Source organism: Pseudophryne corroboree, chromosome 3 (assembly GCF_028390025.1).
Source record: "Pseudophryne corroboree isolate aPseCor3 chromosome 3, aPseCor3.hap2, whole genome shotgun sequence".
Taxonomy (NCBI): domain Eukaryota; kingdom Metazoa; phylum Chordata; class Amphibia; order Anura; family Myobatrachidae; genus Pseudophryne; species Pseudophryne corroboree.
In genome coordinates this window covers 621,608,995-621,636,558 of record NC_086446.1, presented here as the reverse complement: position 1 = coordinate 621,636,558, position 27,564 = coordinate 621,608,995, and the positions used below count along the sequence as shown (strand labels likewise).

Genomic DNA, 27,564 nt, shown 5'->3' with positions numbered 1-27,564 from the left:
CGATCCTGAAGTCTGTATACACACACTCAGGCATTATACTTAGGCCAGCTATTGCGTCAGCATGGATGTGCAGTGCTGCCGCTGCGTGGTCAGATAAACTGTCAGAAAATATTGACACACTAGACAGAGACACGATCCTGCTAACCATAGACCATATAAAAGACTCAGTCTTATATATGAGAGATGCACAGAGGGAAATCTGCCGGCTGGCATCTAAAGTAAGTGCATTGTCCATTTCTGCTAGGAGAGGCTTATGGACTCGCCAGTGGACAGGAGATGCAGATTCTAAAAGGCACATGGAAGTTTTGCCTTATAAGGGTGAGGAATTATTTGGGGATGGTCTCTCGGACCTAGTTTCCACAGCAACGTCTGGGAAGTCAGCATTTTTACCCCATGTCCCCTCACAGCCTAAGAAGGCGCCGTTTTATCAGGTTCAGTCCTTTTGGACCCAGAAAAACAAGCGTGGAAAAGGCGGGTCTTTTCTGTCCAGAGGCAGAGGTAGGGGAAAAAGGCTGCAACAAACAGCAGGTTCCCAGGAGCAAAAGTCCTCCCCCGCTTCTTCTTCCAAGTCCGCCGCATGACGGTGGGGCTCCACAGGCGGAGCCAGGTACGGTGGGGGGCCGCCTCAAGAATTTCAGCGATCAGTGGGCTCGCTCACAGGTGGATCCCTGGATCCTTCAAATAGTATCTCAGGGGTACAAACTGGAATTCGAGGCGTCTCCACCCCACCGGTTCCTAAAATCTGCCTTGCCGATTGCTCCCTCAGACAGGGAGGCGGTGCTAGCGGCAATTCACAAGCTGTATTCCCAGCAGGTGATAATAAAGGTACCCCTACTTCAACAAGGCCGGGGTTACTATTCCACACTATTTGTGGTGCCGAAACCGGACGGTTCGGTGAGACCCATTTTAAATTTGAAATCCTTGAACACATACATAAAAAAATTCAAGTTCAAGATGGAATCGCTCAAGGCGGTTATTGCAAGCCTGGACGAGGGGGATTACATGGTATCCCTGGACATCAAGGATGCTTACTTGCATGTCCCCATTTACCATCCTCACCAGGAGTACCTCAGATTTGGGGTACAGGATTGCCATTACCAATTCCAGACGCTGCCGTTTGGACTGTCCACGGCACCGAGGGTATTTACCAAGGTTATGGCGGAAATGATGATACTCCTTCGAAAAAAGGGAGTTTTAATTATCCCGTACTTGGACGATCTCCTAATAAAGGCGAGGTCCAAGGAACAGTTGTTGGTGGGAGTAGCACTATCTCAGGAAGTGCTGCACCAGCACGGCTGGATTCTGAATATCCCAAAGTCACAGCTGGTTCCAACGACACGGCTACTGTTCCTGGGTATGATTCTGGATACAGTCCAGAAAAAAGTGTTTCTCCCGGAGGAGAAAGCCAGGGAGTTGTCATCTCTAGTCAGAGACCTCCTGAAATCAAAACAGGTATCGGTGCATCACTGCACGCGGGTCCTGGGAAAGATGGTAGCTTCTTACGAAGCAATTCCCTTCGGCAGGTTCCATGCCAGAATCTTTCAGTGGGACCTATTGGACAATTGGTCCGGATCGCATCTTCAGATGCATCGCTTAATAACCCTGTCTCCAAGAACCAGGGTGTCTCTACTGTGGTGGCTGCAGAGTGCCCATCTTCTAGAGGGCCGCAGGTTCGGCATACAGGAATGGGTCCTGGTGACCACGGATGCCAGCCTTCGAGGCTGGGGGGCAGTCACACGGGGAAGAAACTTCCAAGGACTATGGTCGAGTCAGGAGACTTCCCTTCACATAAATATTCTGGAACTAAGGGCCATTTACAATGCCCTAAGTCAAGCAAAATCCCTGCTCCTACACCAGCCGGTGCTGATCCAGTCAGACAACATCACGGCAGTCGCCCATGTAAATCGACAGGGAGGCACAAGAAGCAGGATGGCGATGGCAGAAGCCACAAGAATTCTCCGATGGGCGGAGAATCATGTACTAGCACTGTCAGCAGTGTTCATTCCGGGAGTGGACAACTGGGAAGCAGACTTCCTCAGCAGACACGACCTCCACCCGGGAGAGTGGGGACTTCATCCAGAAGTTTTCCAGATGCTGGTAAACCGTTGGGAAAAACCACAGGTGGACATGATGGCGTCCCGCCTCAGCAAAAAGTTAAAAAGATATTGCGCCAGGTCAAGGGACCCTCAGGCGATAGCTGTGGACGCTCTAGTGACACCGTGGGTGTACCAGTCGGTTTATGTGTTCCCTCCTCTGCCTCTCATACCAAAGGCATTGAGAATAATAAGAAAGCGAGGAGTAAACACAATTCTCGTGGTTCCGGATTGGCCAAGACGAGCGTGGTACCCGGAACTTCAAGAGATGATCTCAGAGGACCCGTGGCCTCTGCCGCTCAGACAGGACCTGCTACAGCAGGGGCCCTGTCTGTTCCAAGACTTACCGCGGCTGCGTTTGACGGCATGGCGGTTGAACGCCGGATCCTGAAGGAAAAGGGTATTCCGGAAGAAGTCATTCCTACGCTTATTAAAGCCAGGAAAGATGTTACGGCAAATCATTATCACCGCATATGGCGGAAATATGTTGCATGGTGCGAGGCCAAAAAGGCCCCAACAGAGGAATTTCAACTAGGTCGATTTCTGCATTTCCTGCAAGCAGGAGTGAATATGGTCCTAAAACTAGGCTCCATTAAAGTACAGATCTCGGCTCTGTCGATTTTCTTTCAAAAAGAACTAGCTTCAGTACCTGAAGTTCAGACATTTGTGAAAGGAGTGCTGCATATTCAGCCCCGGTTCGTGCCTCCTGTGGCACCTTGGGATCTCAACGTGGTGTTGAGTTTCTTAAAATCACATTGGTTTGAGCCACTAAAAACCGTGGATCTAAAATATCTCACGTGGAAAGTGGTCATGTTATTGGCCTTGGCTTCAGCCAGGCGAGTGTCAGAATTGGCGGCTTTATCATGTAAAAGCCCTTATCTGATTTTCCATATGGATAGGGCAGAATTGAGGACTCGTCCCCAGTTTCTCCCTAAGGTGGTGTCAGCGTTTCACCTGAACCAGCCTATTGTGGTGCCTGCGGCTACTAGGGATTTGGAGGACTCCAAGTTACTAGACGTTGTCAGGGCCCTGAAAATATATGTTTCCAGGACGGCTGGAGTTAGAAAAGCTGACTCGCTGTTTATCCTGTATGCACCCAACAAGCTGGGTGCTCCACAAGGAAGGTGGGCTCATCTTGGGCGGCTGCCCGAGGGGTCTCGGCTTTACAACTTTGCCGAGTAGCTACTTGGTCAGGGGCAAACACGTTTGCAAAATTCTACAAATTTGATACCCTGGCTGAGGAGGACCTGGAGTTCTCTCATTCGGTGCTGCAGAGTCATCCGCACTCTCCCGCCCGTTTGGGAGCTTTGGTATAATCCCCATGGTCCTTACGGAGTCCCCAGCATCCACTAGGACGTCAGAGAAAATAAGAATTTACTCACCGGTAATTCTATTTCTCGTAGTCCGTAGTGGATGCTGGGCGCCCATCCCAAGTGCGGATTGTCTGCAATACTTGTAAATAGTTATTGCTAACTAAAGGGTTATTGTTGAGCCATCTGTTGAGAGGCTCAGTTGTTTTCATACTGTCAAACTGGATATAGTATCACGAGTTGTACGGTGTGATTGGTGTGGCTGGTATGAGTCTTACCCGGGATTCAAAATCCTTCCTTATTATGTCAGCTCGTCCGGGCACAGTGTCCTAACTGAGGCTTGGAGGAGGGTCATAGTGGGAGGAGCCAGTGCACACCAGGTAGTCATAAATCTTTCTAGAGTGCCCAGCCTCCTTCGGAGCCCGCTATTCCCCATGGTCCTTACGGAGTTCCCAGCATCCACTACGGACTACGAGAAATAGAATTACCGGTGAGTAAATTCTTATTTTTTACCTTATATTCCCTCACAACCTAAAAAAGCACCGCATTATCAAATGCAGTCCTTTCGATCAAATAGAAACAAGAAAGGCCGTGGATCGTCCTTTCTTGCCAGAGGTAAGGGCAGAGGGAAAAAGCTGCACAACAAAGCTAGTTCCCAGGAACAGAAGTCCTCCCCGGCCTCTGCAAAATCCACCGCATGACGCTGGGGCTCCACTAAGGGAGTCCGCCCCAGTGGGGGCACGTCTTCGAATTTTCAGCCACATCTGGGCCCACTCGCAGGTGGATCCCTGGGCAATAGAAATTGTTTGCCTAGGTTACAAACTGGAATTCGAAGAGGTGCCTCCTCGCAGGTTTTTCAAATCAGCTCTGCCAACGTCTCCTCAAGAACGGGAGATAGTGTTAAATGCAATCGACAAATTGTATCTTCAACAGGTGGTGGTCAAGGTTCCCCCGCTTCAACAGGGCAGGGGATATTACTCAACCCTGTTTGTGGTCCCGAAACCGGACGGTTCGGTCAGACCCATTTTAAATTTAAAATCCCTGAACCTATACTTGAAAAGGTTCAAATTCAAGATGGAATCGCTCAGGGCGTTCATCGCCAGCCTTGGAGGGGCGAGATTTTATGGTATCTCTGGACATAAAGGATGCATACCTTCATGTTCCCATATTTCCACCTCATCAGGCGTACCTGAGATTTGCGGTACAGGATTGTCTTTACCAATTTTAGATGTTGCCGTTTGGGCTTTCCACGGCCCCGAGAATTTTCACCAAGGTAATGGCGGAAATGATGGGGCTCCTGCGCAAGCAAGGTGTCACAATTATCCTGTACTTGGATGATCTCCTCATAAAAGCGAGATCAAGAGAACAATTACTGAACAGCGTGTCACTTTCACTGAAGGTGTTACAGCAACACGGCTGGATTCTCAATATCCCGAAGTCGCAGCTGGTTCCTACGACTCGTCTACCCTTCTTGGGCATGATTCTGGATACGGACCAGAAAAGGGTGTATCTGCCGATAGAAAGGCTCAAGAACTCGTGACTTTGGTCAGGAACCTATTGAAACCAAAACAGGTGTCAGTGCATCACTGCACGCGAGTCCTGGGAAAGATGGTGGCATCTTACGAGGCCATTCCATTCGGCAGGTTCCATGCACGGACCTTCCAATGGGACCTACTGGACAAATGGTCCGGGTCGCATCTACAAATGCATCGGTTGATCGCCCTGTCCCCCAGGGCCAGGGTGTCTCTCCTGTGGTGGCTGCAGAGTGCTCACCTTCTAGAGGGCCGCAGATTCGGCAGGGCGGCACAAAGAGCAGAGTGCCAATGGCGGAAGCCACAAAGATTCTACGCTGGGCGGAAAACCATGTAAGCGCCCTATCAGCAGTGTTCATTCCGGGAGTGGACAACTGGGAAGCAGACTTCCTCAGCAGGCATGACCTGCATCCGGGAGAGTGGGGACTTCATCAGGAAGTCTTAACACAGATTGCAAGCCAGTGGGGCCTGCCCCAGATAGACATAATGGCATCCCGCCTAAACAAAAAACTGCAAAGGTATTGCACCAGGTCAAGAGACCCTCAGGCGGTAGCGGTGGACGCACTAGTGACACCGTGGGTGTTTTTCCTCCTCTTCCTCTCATCCCAAAGGTGTTGAGAATAATAAGAAAAGGAGGAGTTCGGACAATTCTCATTGTTCCAGATTGGCCACGAAGGGCCTGGTACCCGGAATTGCAGGAGATGCTCACAGAAGATCCGTGGCCTCTTCCTCTAGGACAGGACCTGTTGCAACAGGGGCCCTGTCTGTTCCAAGACTTACCGAGGCTGCGTTTGACGGCATTGCAGTTGAACGCCGGATCCTAGCGGAAAAGGGCATTCCGGATGAGGTCATTCCTACTCTGATAAAGGCTAGGAAGGATGTGACAGCTAAACATTATCACCGTATATGGCGTAAATATGTTGCTTGGTGTGAGGCCAGGAATGCTCCTACGGAAGAATTCCATCTGGGCCGTTTCCTTCAATTTCTACAAACTGGAGTGAATTTGGGCCTAAAATTAGGCTCCATTAAGGTTCAAATTTCGGCATTATCCATTTTCTTTCAAAAAGAATTGGCTTCACTTCCAGAAATACAAACTTTTGTAAAGGGAGTGCTTCATATTCAGCCTCCTTTTGTACCTCCGGTGGCGCCTTAGGACCTTAACGTGGTTTTGAGTTTCCTTAAGTCGCACTGGTTTGAACCACTTCAGACAGTAGAGTTAAAATATCTCACTTGGAAGGTGGTCATGTTGTTGGCCTTAGCTTCGGCTAGGCGAGTGTCAGAATTGGCGGCTTTGTCTTCCATATGGATAGGGCGGAATTGCGGACCCGTCCTCAATTCTTGCCTAAGGTGGTGTCATCCTTTCATATGAACCAACCTATTGTGGTGCCGGTGGCTACACGAGACTTGGAGGATTCCGAGTATCTGGATGTAGTCAGGGCTTTGTAAATTTCCGTGGCCAGGACGGCCAAAGTCAGAAAAACTGAAGCGCTGTTTATCCTATATGCAGCCAACAAGGTTGGTGCTCCTGCTTCAAAGCAGACTATTGCTCGCTGGATCTGTACCACAATTCAGCAGGCGCATACGACGGCTAGATTGCCGTTACCTAAATCAGTCAAGGCCCATTCCACTAGGAAAGTGGGCTCTTCTTGAGCGGCTGCCTGAGGGGTCTCGGCACTACAGCTGTGCCGAGCGGCTACTTGGTCAGGGGCAAACACGTTTGCGAAATTCTACAAATTTGATACCCTGGCTGAGGTGGACCTCCTGTTTGCTCAATCGGTGCTGCAGAGTCATCCGCACTCTCTCACCCTTTTGGGAGCTTTGGTATAATCCCCATGGTCCTTACGGAGTCCCCAGCATCCTCTAGGACGTAAGAGAAAATAAGATTTTAAACCTACCGGTAAATCTTTTTCTCGTAGTCCGTAGAGGATGCTGGGCGCCCGTCCCAAGTGCTGACTTCTTCTGCAAGACTTGTCTATAGTTTTGCTTCAATAAGGGTTATGTTATGGTTGCTTTCAGTTTCTGACTGAAGCTGTATTGAATTTCATACTGTTAACTGGTTAGTTTATCACAAGTTATACGGTGTGATTGGTGTGGCTGGTATGAATCTTGCCCTTGGTTTACCAAAAATCCTTTCCTTGTACTGTCTGTCTCCTCTGGGCACAGTTTCTCTAACTGAGGTCTGGAGGAGGGGCATAGAGGGAGGAGCCAGTGCTCACTCAAATCCTAAAGTCTTTCTTAAAGTGCCCATGTCTCCTGCGGAGCCCGTCTATCCCCATGGTCCTTACGGAGTCCCCAGCAGCATCCTCTACGGACTACGAGAAAAAGATTTACCGGTAGGTTTAAAATCTTATTTTTTTCATGGGAGGTGGCTGAAAAGTGCCACTCGGCTGGAATTCCAAAGTCTTGCTCGTGACAGCAAAGATTAATGAAATTCTTTCGAATTTTATACTGAGAAGCAGCTCCATCTGAGAAATAAATGATCTTTGTAACGATAGGATACTTTTCCTTAAGAAAATTTATGAGTAACCCCTGGAATAAATGAACTGCAACAGTATCATGGGGAAGGCAGTCTAATATAATAACAAAGCTGACATGCTTTAGACTCCCTGCCTCATGTATGAAGTATGCTACACAAGGATGAAGAGTTGCTTGTGCGTTATTCCAGTGGAAACTTTGCACTTTGTCTTGCAGTACAAACGAATAGTTCTCTGCAAAGTCGCAGATTACCTAAAACTCCCCTGGTTGCAAACTTAATTTAAGGTCTGCTTGAAAAGACGACTGTTGTCTGGCAATGAAGGAATGTCACAGCAGTATTTGTAACTTGCACAAAAAACGTCCAGAAAGTCATCAGATGAATGCGTAACTGTCTCAAGATTATAACGGTCAACAGAGACCTATTGTTTGTAATAAATATTATACATCATGCTGTCATCCATTAACTGCCTCAATTGTTCCTTAAAATGTTTGAGGCGGTTGGCATCTTCACATTCATTACACTCATTAAGGTAGCATGCTGGCTGAGGAGGATTGCATATTATCATCACCAATCAAACAATCCTTATACGATTTCAATGGGATCTCTTCCTTTGATGTCAAATCAGAAGTCTTCACACCTAATATCATGAGTTTGACATTCTGGTGGATGGTGCAGACACACACTGAATGTGTACCACTTCCTCCAGCTAAGGTGCAGTGTTCGGGGCGAAATTCTGCAAACTTTGAAAACCCTAGACGTTGCAGCGGAAACTTTTCTTTAAACTAGGTATACGCCTCTTTTAAATTGCTTAAAACCAACTGTTTCTGAGCATGAACTCTTTTTCCATCTGGCATTTTTACCGAAACAAAGTCTTTATTTCCGGGCATGATGCGACTTATATCATCAGATTCATAAAAGTTTCTGACAACACTTGCAGTTTCTTCTGGCAGCACCTTCCCTGGTTTTGGATTAGGTGTGGAAAGTATACCTTTCTCTTTAACAAGCTTTTTAGCTACACGAACCATAAAATTGGATGCACCAAACTCTTCCTCCACTTTTTTAATACTCCAACTTTTTACAACAGGACGTGTGTACACCATTACAGAAAGAGAAACTCTGTCTGCAACTTCAAAACTAAACTCATGGAAAACATGAACAAAACCTGGTCTGTTATATATATTAAGGGTATATTGCTGTTTTTCAAAACTTTATAATACACTGTCTGCAAGTGAGAATTTTGTATAATTTAGCTGCCTGCTTGTCAGTAAGTTATTGTTATCGCATTATCCCATGGGAGTCCCAAGGTGAAATTTGGTACATGTTTAAATGAAATATGGGAGAACTCATAAAAAAACAAAAAATCCCTATTTAAAAAATTTAGGTCAAAGGTTATTAAACTTTTTTTTAGTACTACCTTACTAAATTAAAATTGAAGTGAAAAGATCTAGTCATAATCTTCAAAATGACACTAATTTCATCTCTCTGTCTTAATTAGAACTCAAGTTACAGGCAAACTAAAAGACCCCCGCTGCAGTAAAATTGCATATTTTGTTCATTTTTAAATGGCTCCACCTACAAAAATATCCAACCTATGATATTGAAATTTGGTGTAGATTAGTTCCCCCCCCCCCCTCCCCCATCCTACTAATACACCAAATTTCCTAAAAATCGGAGAGGGTCAGTAAAATTTTTGTTTTTTTTAGTTGATTTGATATGGAATGACCCAATATTCTAGAGGTTCACTCCATGACAATTCTAGAATATTCCGCCTCTGTATATGTGATTGCCACTGTCCGTTATTAGTTCAGCAGTTTGCCTTGTCTGTTGTGTGTTTCTTATTTCTCGTCCGTTTACCTAAAAAATTTGAGCAAGTCTGGAAAAACCGATGTCCTTTTTAGAATCAGAACCATAAAGTCAACCCTATCTCCCTAAGGCCCAAATGTTCAGTGCATCCAGAAAATATTCACAGTGCTTCACTTTTCCACATTTTGTCATGTTACAGACTTTTTCCAAAATGGAATATGTTCATTTTTGCACTCAAAATTCTACACACAATATCCCATAATGACAACGTGAAAAAGGTTTTTGGGGGAGATTTTTGCAAATTTATTACAAATTTTAAAAAAAAAACTAAAATCACATGTACATAAGTATTCACAGCCTTTGCTCAATACTTTGTTGCTGCACCTTTGGCAGCAATTACAGCCTCAAGTCTTTTTGAATATGATGCCACAAGCTTGGCACACCTATCTTTGGGCAGTTTTGCACATTCCTCTTTGCAGCACCTTTCCAGCACCATCAGGTTGGATGGGAAGCGTCAGTGCACAGCCATTTTCAGATCTCTCCAGAGATGTTCAATCGGATTCAAGTCTGGGCTCTGGCTGGGCCACTCAAGGACATTCACAGGGTTGTCCTGAAGCTACTCCTTTGATATCTTGGCTGTGTGCTTAGGGTCGTTGCCCTGCTGAAAGGTGAACCGTCATCCTAGTCTGAGGTTAAGAGCACTCTGGAGCAGGTTTTCATCCAGGATGTCTCTGTACATTGCTGAATTCATCTTTCCCTCTATCCTGACTAGTTTCCCAGTTCCTGCTGCTGAAAAACATCCCCACAGCATGATGCTGCCACAACCATGCTTCACTTTAGGGATGGTGCATGGTTTCCTCCAAACGTGACTCCTGTCGTTCATGCCAAAGAGTTCAATCTATGTCTCATTAGACCAGAGAATTTTGTTTCTTTTTCATCCACTAGGGGTCACTGGAGTACTCTAGGGATATGGACGGTTCCACAGGAACTAGGCACTGAATAGTTAAACTTTGACTATACCTCCCCTCCATAATCCAGAGTGCCTCAGTGTTTTTTCGGTGCTCACCGAGACTAGGCTTGGGGAAGTTGATCCACAATGACTGAATTTTTTGATTATTTTTTTTTTGGAATCCCTTTCCCCCTTCCAAGAAGGCGAGGGTCTGGGATAGGAAAGCTGCTGAAGCAGCTGTGGGTGTCGGACCTCTCTAGAAGAGCTCCCTCCCTACCACGTGCAGGTCACCTGCAGTAAAAGGCTGACTGCTTACAGAGAAGCCCCGTCATTGCCCTCACCACAGGGTCCAGGTATGTTGAACGGGGCGGTCAGCTGCCGCCCTGCTGTGTGGGATACTGTGTGTGTGTGTGTGGCCGCCGGCCGCTGCCTTCAGCCGCCCGCCGCCGCTTCCTGCGCCGCTGTTTATGCTGTGTCCCCCGCCGCTCTGAGCCGCACCGGCCACGTTGATTTATGCATAGGCCGCTCCACGGCTCTATGCAGCGCGCTCCCCGGCCCTCTATGCCACTTCCAGCTCCCTCTCCACCATAGCCCGGCTCCGTGTATAGAAAACGATACACGGAGCACGGGGGGGCACACAAATGTGAGTAACTTTGATGCCACAGTGATGTTCCCTGCACACAGAAATGTCAGGGTCACTGGATAAAATCTCATGATTCAACTCTTGTTGATAAAAGAAGTATGTTTACTAGAATACAGCAGCGCTGCATATGTATTACAATAGGCTATTAAGTCTTTGTTAAACAGGATACATGTTGCTCATATATGTGCAGGTTTGAATGCAACATAGTATGTTTATTAAATCTGCTTACATAATTATAAGTCTGCATATTTAACCATTTTTCCTGTTGTTTTTCCAGAATTTCCTGTATTACATCTCTCCTCCATTGAAGGCGCAGGGGTGTTAAGGGGAATTTGGAACCAGGCATATTGCTGACGTGTACTGCACTTGGCCAGATATATATTTGTAAAGACACCTTAGTGCTATTTACTGAGTCGTGCAAGTTGTATTTTGTATTGTCTGTCGGTATAATGAGTAAGACACCAGCAAAGACTATTATTCTTATCATAACTGTTTATAATGATATTATCCCAAAGACTGCAAATCTGAATCATGGCTGTGGTCAGCCAAATACTGGCTTTGTTCAATGTTGTAAAGTAAGATGTGTTATACAATTGGTCAGCACATGGTGATTATAAAACAGTATCTGTGGAGCACTGCAAGCATTGTGAGTTCAGGCTCACCTGCAGCAGCTTTGCTTAATTCACTTAGCCACACCACAATTGGATACGCCCGATCTCATCTGATCTTGGAAGCTGAGCAGTGTTGGGCCTGGTTAGCCACCTGGGAATACAAGGTGCTGTAGGTATTTTTAAATCTACAGCCACACCACACTGGATTCGGGACCCATTAACTAAGCTGCGGTTAAGCAGCAGACTTCTCAGGTTTCTAAGCCTGTGAGTGGTCACATTTAGTTTCAGACTTCTAAGAATTATTATACTTCTGAATCAGGATATATCTGGATATATGTATATGGGTATATAATATATATGTGTATGTGTGTATGTATGCATATATGAAATATATATATATTTATAAGGTCTGAGTATGTGTGAATATACATGGTTGTATATGTGTATATATATATATATATATATATATATATAATATGCTGACATTAAAAATCTATTTTGGCAAGACTACAGTGGCGCAATTGGTCAGCACACAGTGCTTATTAAACAGTATCTGTTGAGCACTGCAAACATTGTGAGTTCAGGCCTCACCTCCCCAGATCCCCAGTGGCCTAATGGATAGGACACTGCCCTCCTAAACCAGGGATTGTGGGTTCAGGTACCATCTGGATTGCAAGTCACTACAGCAACCATTTCATTACCAGAGTTGATGTTTAAACAGCAGCTTTTGCTTATTATTTTTACAGGTGGCTCTGTAGCCAAGTGGTTAGGCTTCCCGCCCACAGTGAACATTGTGATTGCATGGACACTGGTTCAGATCCTGGTTTAACAGGTGTAATATATATATATATATATATATATATAAATAAAATAATAAAAATAAAAAAACATGGTAGGACACCATTTTTTACGTTACTTCCTGGGTCTTTGCTGGAGGTTGCTGCCCTACAACACTCAGCCTCTGAGGGAGCGGGGGGTTGTTAGGAATTTAATTTATTAATTGTTTTTGACAGCATGTCTCTACAGGAAGATTCACTATTGCTGGAAACCACATGCACGGTAATGCAGGTTTATACACGGATTACTTCCGTGGTGTACTTACTGGTCGGGGTACATGATCACTAAGTCTAATGCATAATCAAACAAGCACCTTCGCTGCAGAGTCGGTCACACAGTGTGTCGGACAAATTCGACTGCGCAGACAGACCCTTACCGGTCCTCTTTGGGGGGAATGCGGGCGCATGTACTGCCTGAGAGGGAAAAATGTACTGTTTCAGCTAGATTGTTGCGGTCGATTCGCCGCCAGCCCTCATAGCACCAGGCCAGTACGTCAGGTTCTCAGCGAAGGCTGAACAATTTCCAATGAGAGACAATTGCAATTATTGGGCGTTTAACTACCTATCGGAGTGTACCCTACACAGCAGTAGGGCTGTTGCTTCGCCCTGCTTTGGTAAGGGTTTGAGGTAATAAGGCTGTAGTGGCAGGGTGCTCCAGTTCAGGTTTGCCCTAAATAAAGACCACCTTACACTTCTTGCTGCCTACAGCTTCTGTGAAGTTGGCAGTTGGTTCTTGCGTCTCAGCTTCGCTAATGGCGCACAACGTCCACTTTGGCTACGTTCCAAACGAGAATAGATCGCAGACCGAGTGGGGGGAAAATCGGATTTCCTACCATTGTCTACGCGAATTCCTGAATGATTCCGTCTCAACGATTTCAATTCCTAGGTATGATTCTCGATACGGTAAATCAAAGAATTTACCTACCCAAACAGAAGTACAGGTCATTCGTCATCTGGTACAATTAGTGCTCAAGCCTTGCACAGTCTCGGTTCATTTGTACATTCGCCTATTAGACACAATGGTGGCGGCTTTTGAAGCGCTTCAGTTCGGAAGCCTTCACTCACGTCCTTTTTAACTGGATGTGCTCGCAATGGTTGGCTGTGGCCTAACGAGTACAGTGTCTGCCTGCAATGCATGCCAAAAACAATGCTCGGGCTCGCTTCTGCAGATTCACCGCAGGCTGAGGTGGTCTCCAAGGGCCAGGGTGTCTCTACTCTGGTGGCTCAAAGTACAGAATCTGACCGCAGGGAAACAGTTCGGCGCCTGGAATTGGATAATTCTCACGGCGGACGCGAGTCTCAGAGGTTGGGGAGCTGTAGTTCAAAATTTTCAGCTCCAGGGTCTCTGGGTGGATCACGAAAGATTGCTGTCTATAAATGTCCTGGAACTCTGAGCAATTTACAATGCGCTACGACAAGCAGTGCACATGCTGCAGGCTCAGGCTGTTCAGGTGCAGTCAGACAATGCGACGGTGGTCGCATACATCAACAAACAAGGAGGAACGAAAAGCCGCATGGCAATGCGGGAAGTAGCTCGAGTCCTCAATTGGGCCGAGGTGATTTTGTCGGCAGTATTCATTCCGGGAGTGGACAACTGGGAGGCGGATTATTTCAGCTGCCAGGATTTTTATCCAGGATGTGCATTAAATCCAGAAGTGTTTCACATGCTGGTCCAGAAGTAGGGTTACCCGCAAGTGGACCTGATCCACAATTATCAAACGCCCCAGTACATGTCCAGAACGAGAGATCCAAAGGCAGTGGCGGTGGATGCTCTCACAATCAAGTGGCCATACAGTCTCGTGTATCTGTTTCCACCGTTTTCCGCTGCTCCCTCTGTTGCTAAAACGGATCAAAAGAGAGTCCGTCACAGTCATACTAGTGGCACCTCAATGGCCTCGGAGAGCTTGGTTTTCGGATCTCCGCGGTCTACTCGCGGACGTTCCTTGGCCGCTCCCACTGCGTCCGGACCTGTTACAGCAGGGTCCGTTCTTTTTCTCCGATTTAGCGCGGCTGCGTTTGACGGAGTGGCTGTTGAGACAGCCCTCTTAAAAAGAGAGGGCATTCCAGAATAGGTTATACCAACCATGTTACGAGCTAGGAAGCTGGTTACGGCAGCTCATTATTACAGAAGTTGGCGTGCCTATATAGGTTGGTGTGAAGTTCGGAAGTTTCCGACATCATCTTTCAAGTTATCCCGTCTTTTGTTATGTCTACAGATGGGGTTAGATGGAGGTCGGCGTTTATCCACACTAAAGGTGCAGATATCTGCGTCGTCAATTTATTTTCAAAGAAGATTGGCTCTATTGCCGTCGGTACACACCTTTATGCAGGGTGTCCTCAAAGTACAGCCTCCATTTCACTCCACTTACTGCGCCATGGGACTTGAATCTGGGTTTAGATTTCTTATAGTCTTTTTGTTTCGAACCCTTACAACAAGTGGATATTAAGTTTCTCACTTGGGAAACAATTTCTCTCCTAGCCTTAGCTTCGGCAGGGCAGGTTTCAGTTTTGGGTGCCTTGTCATGCAAGCCACCGTATTTAGTGTTTCATAATGACAGAACGGAATTTTAGACGAATCCCACTTTCCTGCCAAAAGTAGGGTCCTCTTTTCACATCAATCATCCAATAGTAGTTCCTGTGTTAACAGGAGATTCTGGAATTTTGGTTGTGGTACGCACATTACGAGTTTATGTATTCCGAACGTCTACAGTTCCTAAGACGGATACGTTGTTATTCTCTATGATGCGGCCAAGATGGGTTGGCCACCTTCTAAGCAGACCTTATCCAGATGGATAAAACTGACCATACGTCAGGCTTACCTTCATGTTAGGTTACAGCCGCCTACATCAGTAACAGCTCATTCCACACGTTCTCCGGGAATGTCATGGGCAGCTGGTCGTGGAGTTCTACGACACAGCTTTGCAGTGCGGCTACATGGTCTTCAGTGCACATGTTTGTGCGCTTTTACAGGTTTGATACTTTTGCGGCATCAGCATCTAGCTTTGGCCGTCTAGTGTTACAGGTGCCAAACAGCTCTCCCGCCCAGGGGGGAAACTTTGGTACGTCCCTAGAGTACTCCAGTGACCCCTAGTGGATGAAAAATAAAATAGGATTTTGGTACTTACCAGGTAAATCCTTTTCTTTGAATCCATAGGGGGCACTGGACGCCCACCCAGAGCAGTTGTTTACCTGGTTGTGGTAAGTGCAGGGAATTTTATGGTAACACACTCTTACCGACTGTTTCAAATTAGAAATTCTATCGGGTTGGTGTCAACTGTTAGTTGTCAGTTTCGTTTGTGTCAACTTTATTGTTGTCCGTTTTTGGTTATATGTATTTCTCCATTGTCAACCTCTATAGCTCCAGTTCGGCTCAGTAAAAAAACACTGAGGTACTCTGGAATATGGAGGGGAGGTATAGTCAAAGTTTAACTATTCAGTGCCTAGTTCCTGTGGTACCGTCCATATCCCTAGAGTACTCCAGTGCCCCCTATGGATTCAAAGAAAAGGATTTACCTGGTAAGTACCAAAATCCTATTTTTTCATGGTCTGAGAGTCCTTCGAGTGCATTTTGTCAAACTCCAGGAGGGCTGCCATGTGCTTTTTACTAAGGAGTTGCTTCCGTCTGGCCACTCTACCATACAGGCCTGATTGGCGGATTGCTGCAGAGATGGTTCTCCTTCTGGAAGGCTCTCCTCTCCACAGAGGAATGATGTAGCTCTGACAGAGTGACCATTGGGTTCTTGGTCACGTCCCTGACTAGGGCCCTTCACACCCGATCGCTAAGTTTAGATGGCCGGCCAGCTCTAGGAAGAGTCCTGGTGGTTCCTAACTTCTTCCTTTTACAAATAATGGAGGCCACTGTGCTCATTGGGACCTTCAAAGCAGCAGATATTTTTCTGTACCCTTCCCCAGATTTGTGCCTCAAGACAATCCTGTCTTGGAGGTCTACAGACAATTCCTTTGACTTCATGTTTGGTTTGTGGCCAGCCAATTAGCTCCTGTCATTTTTCAAACACAGCCTGTGACAAATTAAATTTAAACCAATGGTGTACATTAGATTTAAACTAATAGTTTAATAATGCCTGAGTACTGTTTTTATTTACTCCATCTAATTGAGAGACATCTATTTTATAAAGTTTTCTTGTAGTGGAACAAAGACAACTTAAATAACTTTAAAACACACATAGAATGATCTATCCTCTGGTCGGGAAGCTGTTGGTAGCTTATGAAACCTGATACTTCTGTGACTTTGCCTGCACTGCATACTGTCCTGTTCACATTCTGACTGGCTGGTTCTGCTGCTGCACAAGGGGGAGAGCTAGTGATGCAGTGTGTTCCAGCCAGGTGGCCCCCTGACAGAGGGGGGCCCATAGTACAAGTATGCCCTGCGCCCCTACCTTAATCTGGTCATGCCTGTCCCACTATGTATGTTGTAAATATATGAGCAAGCTATTTGGCGTTCAAGAGAATATATGATCACAGAACGCATTAGTGATTACAGAGTTCCATATAATCAACTCTAGGGAGCAGATTCAATTACTTGCTAATACCTCTGAATTGGTGTCAGTAAGCTGTGCTGGATATGTCTGAGGCTGATTTCTGCTCACAGCCTATGAAGATAGGACAGAGATCAACCTACTGTAATTGCACTTGAATTGCACTTTAGGAGGTTTAAATTCACAATTCCACGAGTAGTTTGTACAGTGTGTATATTGATATACACAGTTTTGTATTTCATTGCCTCAGTGGGGCTGATGGCTACCATAATTTGTAATCCTGGCTGTACGCATACCAGTATCTGCAAATCAGCATGAAATTGGATTTGTCTTGCCCCAAATTGCCCTGCTTAAGTCATCTGTTTAAAGTAATTGCCATCTATCTACTGTATGTGAGGTGATCTGACACACTGTCAGAGGTCCACCCAGCCTGAGCACTGACAGCCAGCAATATATAGACAACGGTTTGGCACTGAGACCATGTGACCATATGAAAGGGTCTGACAGCTAAGATGTTCATTAAGCAAGACGTGTTTGCCACTGACTTGTGGTAATTAAATTACACACAACCTGGAAATATAGTTTTACCTTTGAATGAAATATCTACTAAATAATTAATGGAGAATACTGTTCCAGTGTAGGCAATTTATATTTCTTATTTCTTTAACATTATCTTTTTTTTTTCTTTTTTTTAGCCACTTGAACTGAGAGGTCCCTATGATGTTGCCACATTGTATCCTTCTATTTAAAACCATTGCAAGTAAAATGTTTATTTACATAACTATTTGTTGACATTAACGCATTTTTCTTATGTTAAATGTACTTTAGCTACTAGATAAAAATGTTAAAATCTGCATCTAGGCACCACATTCACAGACACTTTTTATGACTGACTTGTTTTTCTAGAACACTTCAATCATGTGAAGACACTTGACAGTAATCACTGCGGCCTAAAAGCTAGGGGCATATTTACTAACAGGTTGTAAAGTGCTCTGCTGTACTGTAAATTCCATCAGTCAATCTGATGTTGGCTTTCAAGTCTGACTACAGTAGACTGCTATTTATCTGTATCTCTTTACTGTACAGCATAGCATTCTGTTATTACATGAGGCTAATAGTAGTGTTATTGTTATATATGGTGTGTTTCTGAGCTGCATATTACATGTACAGTATCCCCCCTTTTACACCATCGCCCCTTGTACCATTCCAAATGCAAGGGAATGTTTGACTCAACCAGTGACGGGTTTTTTTCAACCTGCCCTGTAAGTTATTTCATAGGTGCCTACAGGTCAGCGGACTGCACACACCTTACTGAGGGATACGGTCATTAGGTCGACACCACTTAGGTAGATAGTCATTAGGTTGACCACTATTGGTCGACATGCATTAGGTCGACAGAGTCATTTGGTCGACATGTACAGGTTGACAGGTCAAAAAGTCACCATGAGTTTTTCACGTTTTTTTTTCAATTTTTGTACTTTTTCATACTTTATGATCCACGTGGACTACAACTGGAACAGTAACCTGTTCCGAGCACAGTGGTAGCGGAGTGAGGCACCTTCGCTCGCTATGTGAGGGGACACGGTGCACTAATTGGGGTTCCCCGTCACTTTACGAAGAAAACTACACCAAAAAAAAAGTTTTAAAAAACCTCATGTCGACCTTTTGACCTGTCGACCTAATGACCCTGTCGACTTAATGCAATTTGACCAATAGTTGTCGACATAATGACTGTCGACCTAAGTTGTGTCGACCCAACGACCCATACCCCTAAAGGTGTGTACACATGATGAGATAAATCTATAAGGTTTTGACTAGTCAAAATCTTAAGGAAAGTTAGTGCATATCTCATGGTGCTAGGCAGCTTGCGATACAGATTCGATCCCGATGCGCGCTCCCGTGGGGTCGGTATCATAAGGCTAGATAGACTGTGCAGGCAAGTCAATCTTAGCTATCTAGTGTACTATCTAGCACAAAGTATAGTCAAAATTGGGACTTAGGGGGTCATTCCGAGTTGTTCGCTCTGTATTTTTTTCTCGCAACGGAGCGAATAGTCGCTAATGCGCATGCGCAATGCCCGCAGTGCAACTGCGCCAAGTAAATTTGCTATGCAGTTAGGTATTTTACTCACGGTATTACGAGGTTTTTTCTTCGTTCTGGTGATCGTAATGTGATTGACAGGAAGTGGGTGTTTCTGGGCGGAAACTGGCCGTTTTATGGGTGTGTGCGAAAAAACGCTACCGTTTCTGGGAAAAACGCGGGAGTGGCTGGAGAAACGGAGGAGTGTCTGGGCGAACGCTGGGTGTGTTTGTGACGTCAAACCAGGAACGAAACTGACTGAACTGATCGCAGTGTAGGAGTAAGTCTGGAGCTACTCAGAAACTGCTAAAAAGTGTCTATTCGCAATTCTGCTAATCTTTTGTTCGCAATTTTGCTAAGCTAAGATTCACTCCCAGTAGGCGGCGGCTTAGCGTGTGCAAAGCTGCTAAAAGCAGCTAGCGAGCAAACAACTCGGAATGACTCCCTTAGTCAAAATTGTACATAGACAAAATCTCAAGCACATATAGTCAAAATCTGTACTATCTGGGCTCTGGGGGAGTTCAAGGGAAATCTCATAGTCAACATCGGGCATAGCGAGTATCTCATCATGTGTACACACCTTTACTGAGAGGCCTAGCCTTGCTTCATTGGGCCAACCTATATAAAGCCACCTACCTTGCCATGATTCATATTATCTTCTTAAAAGTTCATCCCAACTTATATATTATGTTTGGTTTGATGTACGATGCTATATATTTATTTCTGCATTAACCATTTTAGGTGTTGCTTAGATTTAGTAGTTGCTCCATGCTGCCAGATTTTATTTATTCTTTTAAGATATTATGGGGCAGATGTATTAAGCCTGGAGAAGTGATAAAGCAGTGATAAGTGGAAGGTGATCACGCACCTGCACTTATCATTGCTTTATCACTTCTCCAGGCTTAATACATCTGCCCATTTGTTCTGTTACATTGTGTAAAATTCTGAACACTCGAACAGAGGCTTGCTGTTTGGATTGTCGGAAGCAGCCGCCAAAGCCGCCCTGTCTGTAAACTGTCGCTCTGCCCTTCTTCATGGTGGTAAGTTTGTTTTATACAGGTCCCTGTATGTCACCTGGCATAAAATAGCCTCTATGCCCTGCCATGCCCATTATACATTGACCAACATCCTTTCTCAATGTTTAAAAAAAAAATGGCAAAGGCCAATTTATAAAATGAAAGAAATTGTAAAAGAAACTAAGTTAAGATAATATGAAATAATATTTGTGCTGCCATAGACACATAATACTTATATGGTAAATGTTGTCTTGCATGCTCTGCTGAGATGGTAGTTTTAGTATTAAAATCAAATCAACTTACTATTAGACATTACTGTATAACAAGGCTTGTGTTCTGCAGAGCCGATTGGTGTGTTAATGCTGTACAGCATGGCAGAACAAGTTCTCTGTTGTACCTGTATAACGGAATTGGGAAAGGAAACAAGGACTGGTACACTGACTGCTGAAAATTTCTCAGCTTTATATATACATATATACATTCAAACATCTGTATTACCAGTGATCCCATTGCAAAATTGCATTGAAATCCCCTTGTTATTAAGTTACTACTTCTAGTTTCCTTTGCTATATTAAAGAAAGGATAAAAAAATGACCCTCTAGGCTACTTTTTATTTTTTTCATGGTAAAAATTGTCATTGATTTTTGTACCGCCAGCAGTTAACACTGATATAGATATAGATGTAGATTGCAACTTGTGGAGGTCAAGATTGGCTTGCATACATATGTGTCCTCGTACATCATTGCCGTAGTCATGCCAAACAGCCGCTATTGACATGCCAGGTTGTGTGAGAATCTTGTAACATTGGTTGTCTTTTGGTTATTTTTTTGTCAAAAATGCATCTTAATCGCAACGCAGTGTGACTAGGATGCACAAGGAGACTGCGCTGAATAATTTTATTTCTCTAATGTCCTAGAGGATGCTGGGGACTCCGTAAGGACCATGGGGAATAGACGGGCTCCGCAGGAGATAGGGCACTTTAAGAAAGACTTTAGGATTCTGGGTGTGCACTGGCTCCTCCCTCTATGCCCCTCCTCCAGACCTCAGTTTTTAGACTGTGCCCAGAGGAGAATGGGTGCACTGCAGGGAGCTCTTCTGAGTTTCCTGCTTAGAAAGCTTTTTTGTTAGGATTTTTTCTCTTTTTCAGGGAGCACTGCTGGCAACAGGCTCCCTGCATCGAGGGACTGAGGAGAGAGGAGCAGACCTACATAAATGTTAGGCTCTGCTTCCTCGGCTACTGGACACCATTAGCTCCAGAGGGAATGAACACAGGTTCGTCCTGGCCGTTCTCCTCACAGAGCCAGAAGAAACGAAGACAGAAGACGTCTCAATCGGCAGAAGCCTTCGGTGCTTCACAGAGGTAACGCACAGCACTGCAACTGTGCGTCATTGCTCCGCTACACCTCGCACACTCCGGTCACTGTAGGGGGGGCGCCCTGGGCAGCAATAAAACACCTCTCCTATGGCAAAAAGTGTATATACATGTACAGGTGGGCACTGTACATGTATATAAAAGAGCCCCCACCATTTTTTAATAAGTTTGAGCGGGATAGAAGCCCGCCGCCGAGGGGGCGGGGCTTCACCCTCAGCACTCACCAGCGCCATTTTCTCTACACAGCACAGCTGAGAGGAAGCTCCCCGGACTCTCCCCTGCTTGACACACGGTGAAAGGGGGTTTTAAAGTAGAGGGGGGGCACATTATTGGCGTTTATACACTACAGCAGCGCTACTGGGTAAACATTCTGTGTTTTTCTCCAGGGACATATAGCGCTGGGGTGTGTGCTGTCTCTCCAAAGGGCCTCAGGGTGAACCTGTCTTCAGAAAAGAGATTCCCTCGGTGTGTGAAGTGTGTCAGTACGTGTGTGTCGACATGTTTGACGGGGAAGGCTCACCTAAGGAGGAGGGGGAGTGCATGATGGTCAGGTCACCGTCGGCAACGCCGACACCGGACTGGGTGGATATGTGGAATGTCTTGAATGCAAATGTAAATTTACTGCATAAACGATTAGACAAGGCTGAAGCTAGGGATCAGTCAGGTAGTCAGACCATGCCTGTCCCTGTGGCACCAGGACCTTCGGGGTCTCAAAAACGCACCATATCCCAGATCACTGACACAGATACCGACACAGAGACTGACTCTAGTGTCGACTATGAGGATGCAAAATTACAGCCAAAGGTGGCGAAAGGTATTCGTTACATGATTTTGGCCATTAAAGAGGCTTTGCATATCACTGAGGAACCCCCTGTCTCTGCCACGAGGGTACACATGTATAAAGGGAAAAAGCCTGAGGTCACTTTTCCGTCCTCATTTGAACTAAGCGACTTGTGCGAAAAGGCTTGGGAATCTCCAGATAGGAGACTACAAGTTCCAAAAAGGATTCTTATGGCGTATCCCTTTCCACAAAAGGACAGGATACGATTGGAATCTTCGCCGAAGGTAGACAAGGCGCTGACACGCTTATCCAAGAAGGTGGCACTGCCTTCTCAGGATACAGCTTCCCTCAAGGATCCTGCTGATCGTAAGCAGGAGGTTACCATGAAACACATTTACACACATTCCGGTACTGTCATTAGACCGGCTATGGCATCGGCCTGGGTGTGTAGTGCTATCGCAGCATGGACAGATTCCTTATCTACGGAACTTGAAACCCTAGATAAGGATTCCATTCTAATGACCATAGAGCATATCAAAGATGCTGCTTTGTATATGAGGGATGCTCAAAGAAACATTTGTTTACTAAGCTCCAGAATAAATGCTATGTCTATTTCTGCTAGGCGACTCCTGTGGACCCGACAGTGGACGGGGGATGCCGACTCAAAGCGGCATATGGAGTCGTTGCCTTACAAGCGGGAGGAGTTGTTTGGAGAAGGCCTCTCGGAGCTTGTCTCTACTGCTACGGCCGGTAAATCGAATTTCTTACCTTATGTTCCCCCGCAGCATACTAAAAAGGCACCTCATTATCAAATGCAGTCCTTTCGTTCCAATAGAAGCAAGAAGGTACGGGGATCGTCCTTCCTTGCCAGAGGAAAGGGCAAAGGAAAAAAGCTGCATGCAGCTAGTTCCCAGGAGCAGAAGTCCTCCCCTACATCTGCAAAGTCCACCGCATGACGCTGGGGCTTCCCGGGGGGAGTCAGCTCAAGTGGGGGCGCGTCTTCGATTTTTCAGCAAGGTCTGGGTTCACTCACAGGTGGATCCCTGGGCTATAGAGATTGTTTCTCAGGGATACAGGCTGGAATTCGAAGACGTGCCTCCTCGACAGTTTTTCAAATCGGCTCTGCCAGCTTCCCCGTCAGAGAGGGAGTTAGTGTTGACTGCGATTCAAAAATTGTATCTTCAACAGGTGATAGTCAAAGTTACTCTTCTCCAGCATGGAAAAGGGTATTACTCAACCCTGTTTGTGGTCCCGAAACTGGACGGTTCGGTCAGGCCCATTTTGAATCTAAAATCCCTGAACTTGTACTTGAAAAAGTTCAAGTTCAAGATGGAATCGCTCAGAGCGGTCATCGCCAGCCTGGAGGGGGGGGGGATTGGATGGTGTCCCTGGACATAAAGGATGCATACCTTCATGTTCCGATTTTCCCTCCTCATCAGGCGTTCCTGAAATTTGCAGTACAGGACTGTCATTACCAATTTCAGACGTTGCCGTTTGGGCTTTCCACAGCCCCGAGAATTTTCACCAAGGTAATGGCGGAAATGATGGTACTCCTGCGCAAGCAGGGAGTCACAATTATCCCATACTTGGACAATCTCCTCATAAAGGCGAGATCTCGGGAGAAGTTGCTGGTCAGCGTGTCGCTGTCGGTGAGGATGTTGCAGGGGCACGGCTGGATTCTCAATTTACCGAAGTCCCAGCTAGTCCCTACAACGCGCCTGACCTTTCAGGGTCTGATTCTAGACACAGACCAGAAAAAGGTTTTTCTTCCGATGGAAAAGGCTCAGGAGCTCATGGCCCTGGTCAGGAACCTATTAAAGCTAAAAACGGTTTCAGTGCTTCATTGCACACGTGTCCTGGGGAAGATGGTGGCATCGTACGAGGCCATCCCCTTCGGCAGGTTCCATGCGAGGACCTTTCAATGGGATCTACTGGACAAATGGTCCGGGTCCCATTTACAAATGCATCAAAGGATCACCCTGTCTCCCAGAGCCAGGGTATCTCTCCTGTGGTGGCTGCACAGTGCTCACCTCCTAGAAGTCCGCAGGTTCGGAATTCAGGACTGGATCCTGGTGACCACAGACGCAAGCCTCCGAGGTTGGGGAGCGGTCACACTGGGAAGGAATTTCCAAGGTCTCTGGTCAAATCTGGAGACTGGTCTCCACATCAACGTCCTGGAGTTGAGGGCCATATACAACGCCCTACGCCAAGCGGAGGCATTGCTTCGGGACAAACCGGTTCTGATTCAGTCAGACAATGTCACGGCAGTGGCTCATGTAAACCGCCAAGGCGGCACAAGGAGCAGAGTGGCCATGGCAGAAGCGACCAGGATTCTTCGATGGGCGGGAGGCCACGTAAGCGCCCTATCAGCAGTATTCATCCCGGGGGTGGACAACTGGGAAGCGGACTTCCTCAGCAGACACGACCTGCATCCGGGAGAGTGGGGACTTCATCCAGAAGTCTTCGCACAGCTCGTGGGTCGGTGGGGACTGCCTCAGATAGACATGATGGCGTCCCGTCTCAACAAAAAGCTAAAGCGGTATTGCGCCGGGTCCAGGGACCCTCAGGCGGTAGCGGTAGACGCTCTAGTGACACCTTGGGTGTTCAGATCGGTCTATGTGTTCCCTCCTCTACCTCTCATACCCAAGGTGTTGAGAATAATAAAGCTAAGAGGAGTCCGAACGATCCTCATTGTTCCGGATTGGCCACGAAGGACTTGGTATCCGGATCTGCAAGAGTTGCTAACAGAAGATCCGTGGCCTCTTCCCCTAAGGCAGGATTTGCTGCAGCAGGGGCCCTGTCTGTTCCAAGACTTACCGCGGCTGCGTTTGACGGCATGGCGGTTGAACGCCGGATCCCAGCGGAAAAAGGTTATTCCGGAGGAGGTCATTCCTACCCTGATCAAGGCTAGGAAGGACGTGACATTGAAACATTATCACCGTATATGGCGAAAATATGTGTCTTGGTGTGAGGCCAGAACTGCTCCTACGGAGGAGTTTCATTTGGACCGTCTGCTTCACTTCCTGCAAACGGGAGTGAATTTGGGCCTAAAATTAGGGTCCATAATGGTCCAAATTTCGGCCTTATCCATTTTCTTCCAAAAAGAATTGGCTTCTCTTCCTGAAGTACAGACATTTGTGAAGGGGGGTACTGCATATTCAGCCTCCCTTTGTACCTCCGGTGGCACCTTGGGATCTTAACGTGGTATTAAGTTTCCTCAAGTCACCTTGGTTTGAACCACTCAAGACGGTGGAATTGGAATATCTCACTTGGAAAGTGGTTATGTTATTGGCCTTGGCTTCTGCAAGGCGTGTTTCGGAATTAGCAGCTTTGTCGTATGAAAAACTTGGTTTTTCATGTGGATAGGGCAGAATTGAGGACTCGTCCTCAATTTCTGCCAAAGGTGGTCTCATCTTTTCATATGAACCAACCTATTGTCGTGCCTGTGGCTACGCGGGACTTGGGGGATTCCGAGTCCCTGGATGTGGTCAGGGCTTTGAAGATTTATGTGTCCAGAACAGCTAGGATCAGGAAGACTGAAGCTCTGTTTGTTCTGTATGCGGCCAACAAGGTTGGCGCTCCTGCTTCAAAGCAGACTATTGCTCGCTGGATCTGTAACACGATTCAGCAGGCGCATTCTACGGCAGGATTACCATTGCCTAAATCGGTTAAGGCCCATACCACTAGGAAGGTGGGCTCTTCTTGGGCGGCTGCCCGAGGGGTCTCGGCATTACAGTTGTGGCGAGCAGCTACTTGGTCGGGGTCAAACACCTTTGCAAAGTTCTATAAGTTTGATACCCTGGCTGAGGAGGACCTCCTGTTTGCTCAATCGGTGCTGCAGAGTCATCCGCACTCTCCCGCCCGTTTGGGAGCTTTGGTATAATCCCCATGGTCCTTACGGAGTCCCCAGCATCCTCTAGGACGTTAGAGAAAATAAGATTTTACTTACCGGTAAATCTATTTCTCGTAGTCCGTAGAGGATGCTGGGCGCCCGTCCCAAGTGCGGACTACTTCTGCAATACTTGTATATAGTTATTGCTTCAATAAGGGTTATGTTATGGTTGCATCGGTCATGTACTGATGCTATGTTGTTTTTTCATACTGTTAACTGGGTAGTTTATCACAAGTTATACGGTGTGATTGGTGTGGCTGGTATGAATCTTGCCCTTGGATTAACAAAAATCCTTTCCTCGTACTGTCCGTCTCCTCTGGGCACAGTTTCCCTAACTGAGGTCTGGAGGAGGGGCATAGAGGGAGGAGCCAGTGCACACCCAGAATCCTAAAGTCTTTCTTAAAGTGCCCTATCTCCTGCGGAGCCCGTCTATTCCCCATGGTCCTTACGGAGTCCCCAGCATCCTCTACGGACTACGAGAAATAGATTTACCGGTAAGTAAAATCTTATTATAACTTGTTTATCTGTGTGTGACTGAGTCTCTGAATCTGTATACGAAGTGCTACAATGTAGCAGCCGCGGCTTTTTTCCAATACAAGTTCTGCTCCGTATACAGACACGCACACACACAATATACAAGTATCATATATCACATTTTATCAGCACAGTCTCCTCGCGCATGCTAGTCATATTGAGTTGTGATTAAGATGCATTTTTGGCATAAAAAAGACGATGTTACCAGAGTTGCACGGGACCTGGTGGCTCACATGTGCCAGGTATCTCGCGCTGCATGGCGTATTGATGCTAGATGTATGAGGACCTGTATCTGTTTTTTTTAAATCAAAGAACCCATCAATAAGGGAGAATGTACATAGTATATATTTTGAGCGATATGTATTACGATTTAAATGCTAGATAAATATTCCATAACCAGTCTGAAAGAAAAGCCTCAGCTGTATTGGTTATGGCAACTGATCACGGACCAGCTTCTGCTAAAGACATATATGGAATAATAGCTGCTTACTTATGCTAGTAATAGGGACCCTATAATAATAGGGACCCTATAATAATAAAATGCCTGGGTGCATTGCTGCAGTTCATTAAAATAAATATGTATAAATACAGTAAGGTTTCCTTACTGAAATACACAGATTTTCCTAATGAACAAAGTTGTGGTGACGTTCGAACGCCATTTTTAAGAGAGAACTTTAGAGGGCAGATCATGCAGCTGGCGGTAATATATAACTGGCACATTTGTAGCCTGTAGGTGCAGTGATGCTTTCATACCTCTATTGTTTCCTCAAGTAATTGAGGATATTAGCAGCATACAGCCACTACCTTCATGAGAACCCCTTTGTTGTAGAATAAGGTTTAGGGTGACCTAGTGGAGAAAGGGTGAGCGTATTTATATTTGCACCAATTGATTTGGTTCAGTGGCGGATAGCCAATCAAAAGTCATGGTTGACCTTGAAGGGGAGCCTTTTCTTTAGATCGACTGAAGGCCCCCATAGAGCTGCGATATATTGGGACAATTCTCAGTTTTGCAGATGATTGTCCTAATAAATCGTCAATGTATGGGGTCTCCCAATTAGCGATTCCGATCAAAAATTATCGTGAGCACTAAATCAGATTTTTTTTTAGCCTACCAGTTAGCAACCAGTTAATGCTGAAGATT

The 27,564-nt window shown here is 46.0% G+C and overlaps 1 protein-coding gene across 2 annotated transcripts in view; it reads left to right on the top strand.

Annotated features, from left to right (window-relative positions):
* The window catches only part of RPP30 (ribonuclease P/MRP subunit p30), a 129,802-nt gene that overhangs the window by 100,838 nt on the left and 1,400 nt on the right, over nucleotides 1–27,564 (top strand). For both annotated transcript variants that reach the window (XM_063961675.1, XM_063961676.1), the window contains exons 10-11: nucleotides 17,445–17,482; nucleotides 19,789–19,868. In XM_063961675.1, coding sequence (XP_063817745.1) covers nucleotides 17,445–17,482; nucleotides 19,789–19,868 — 118 coding nt within the window. The remainder of the gene's footprint in view (nucleotides 1–17,444; nucleotides 17,483–19,788; nucleotides 19,869–27,564) is intronic.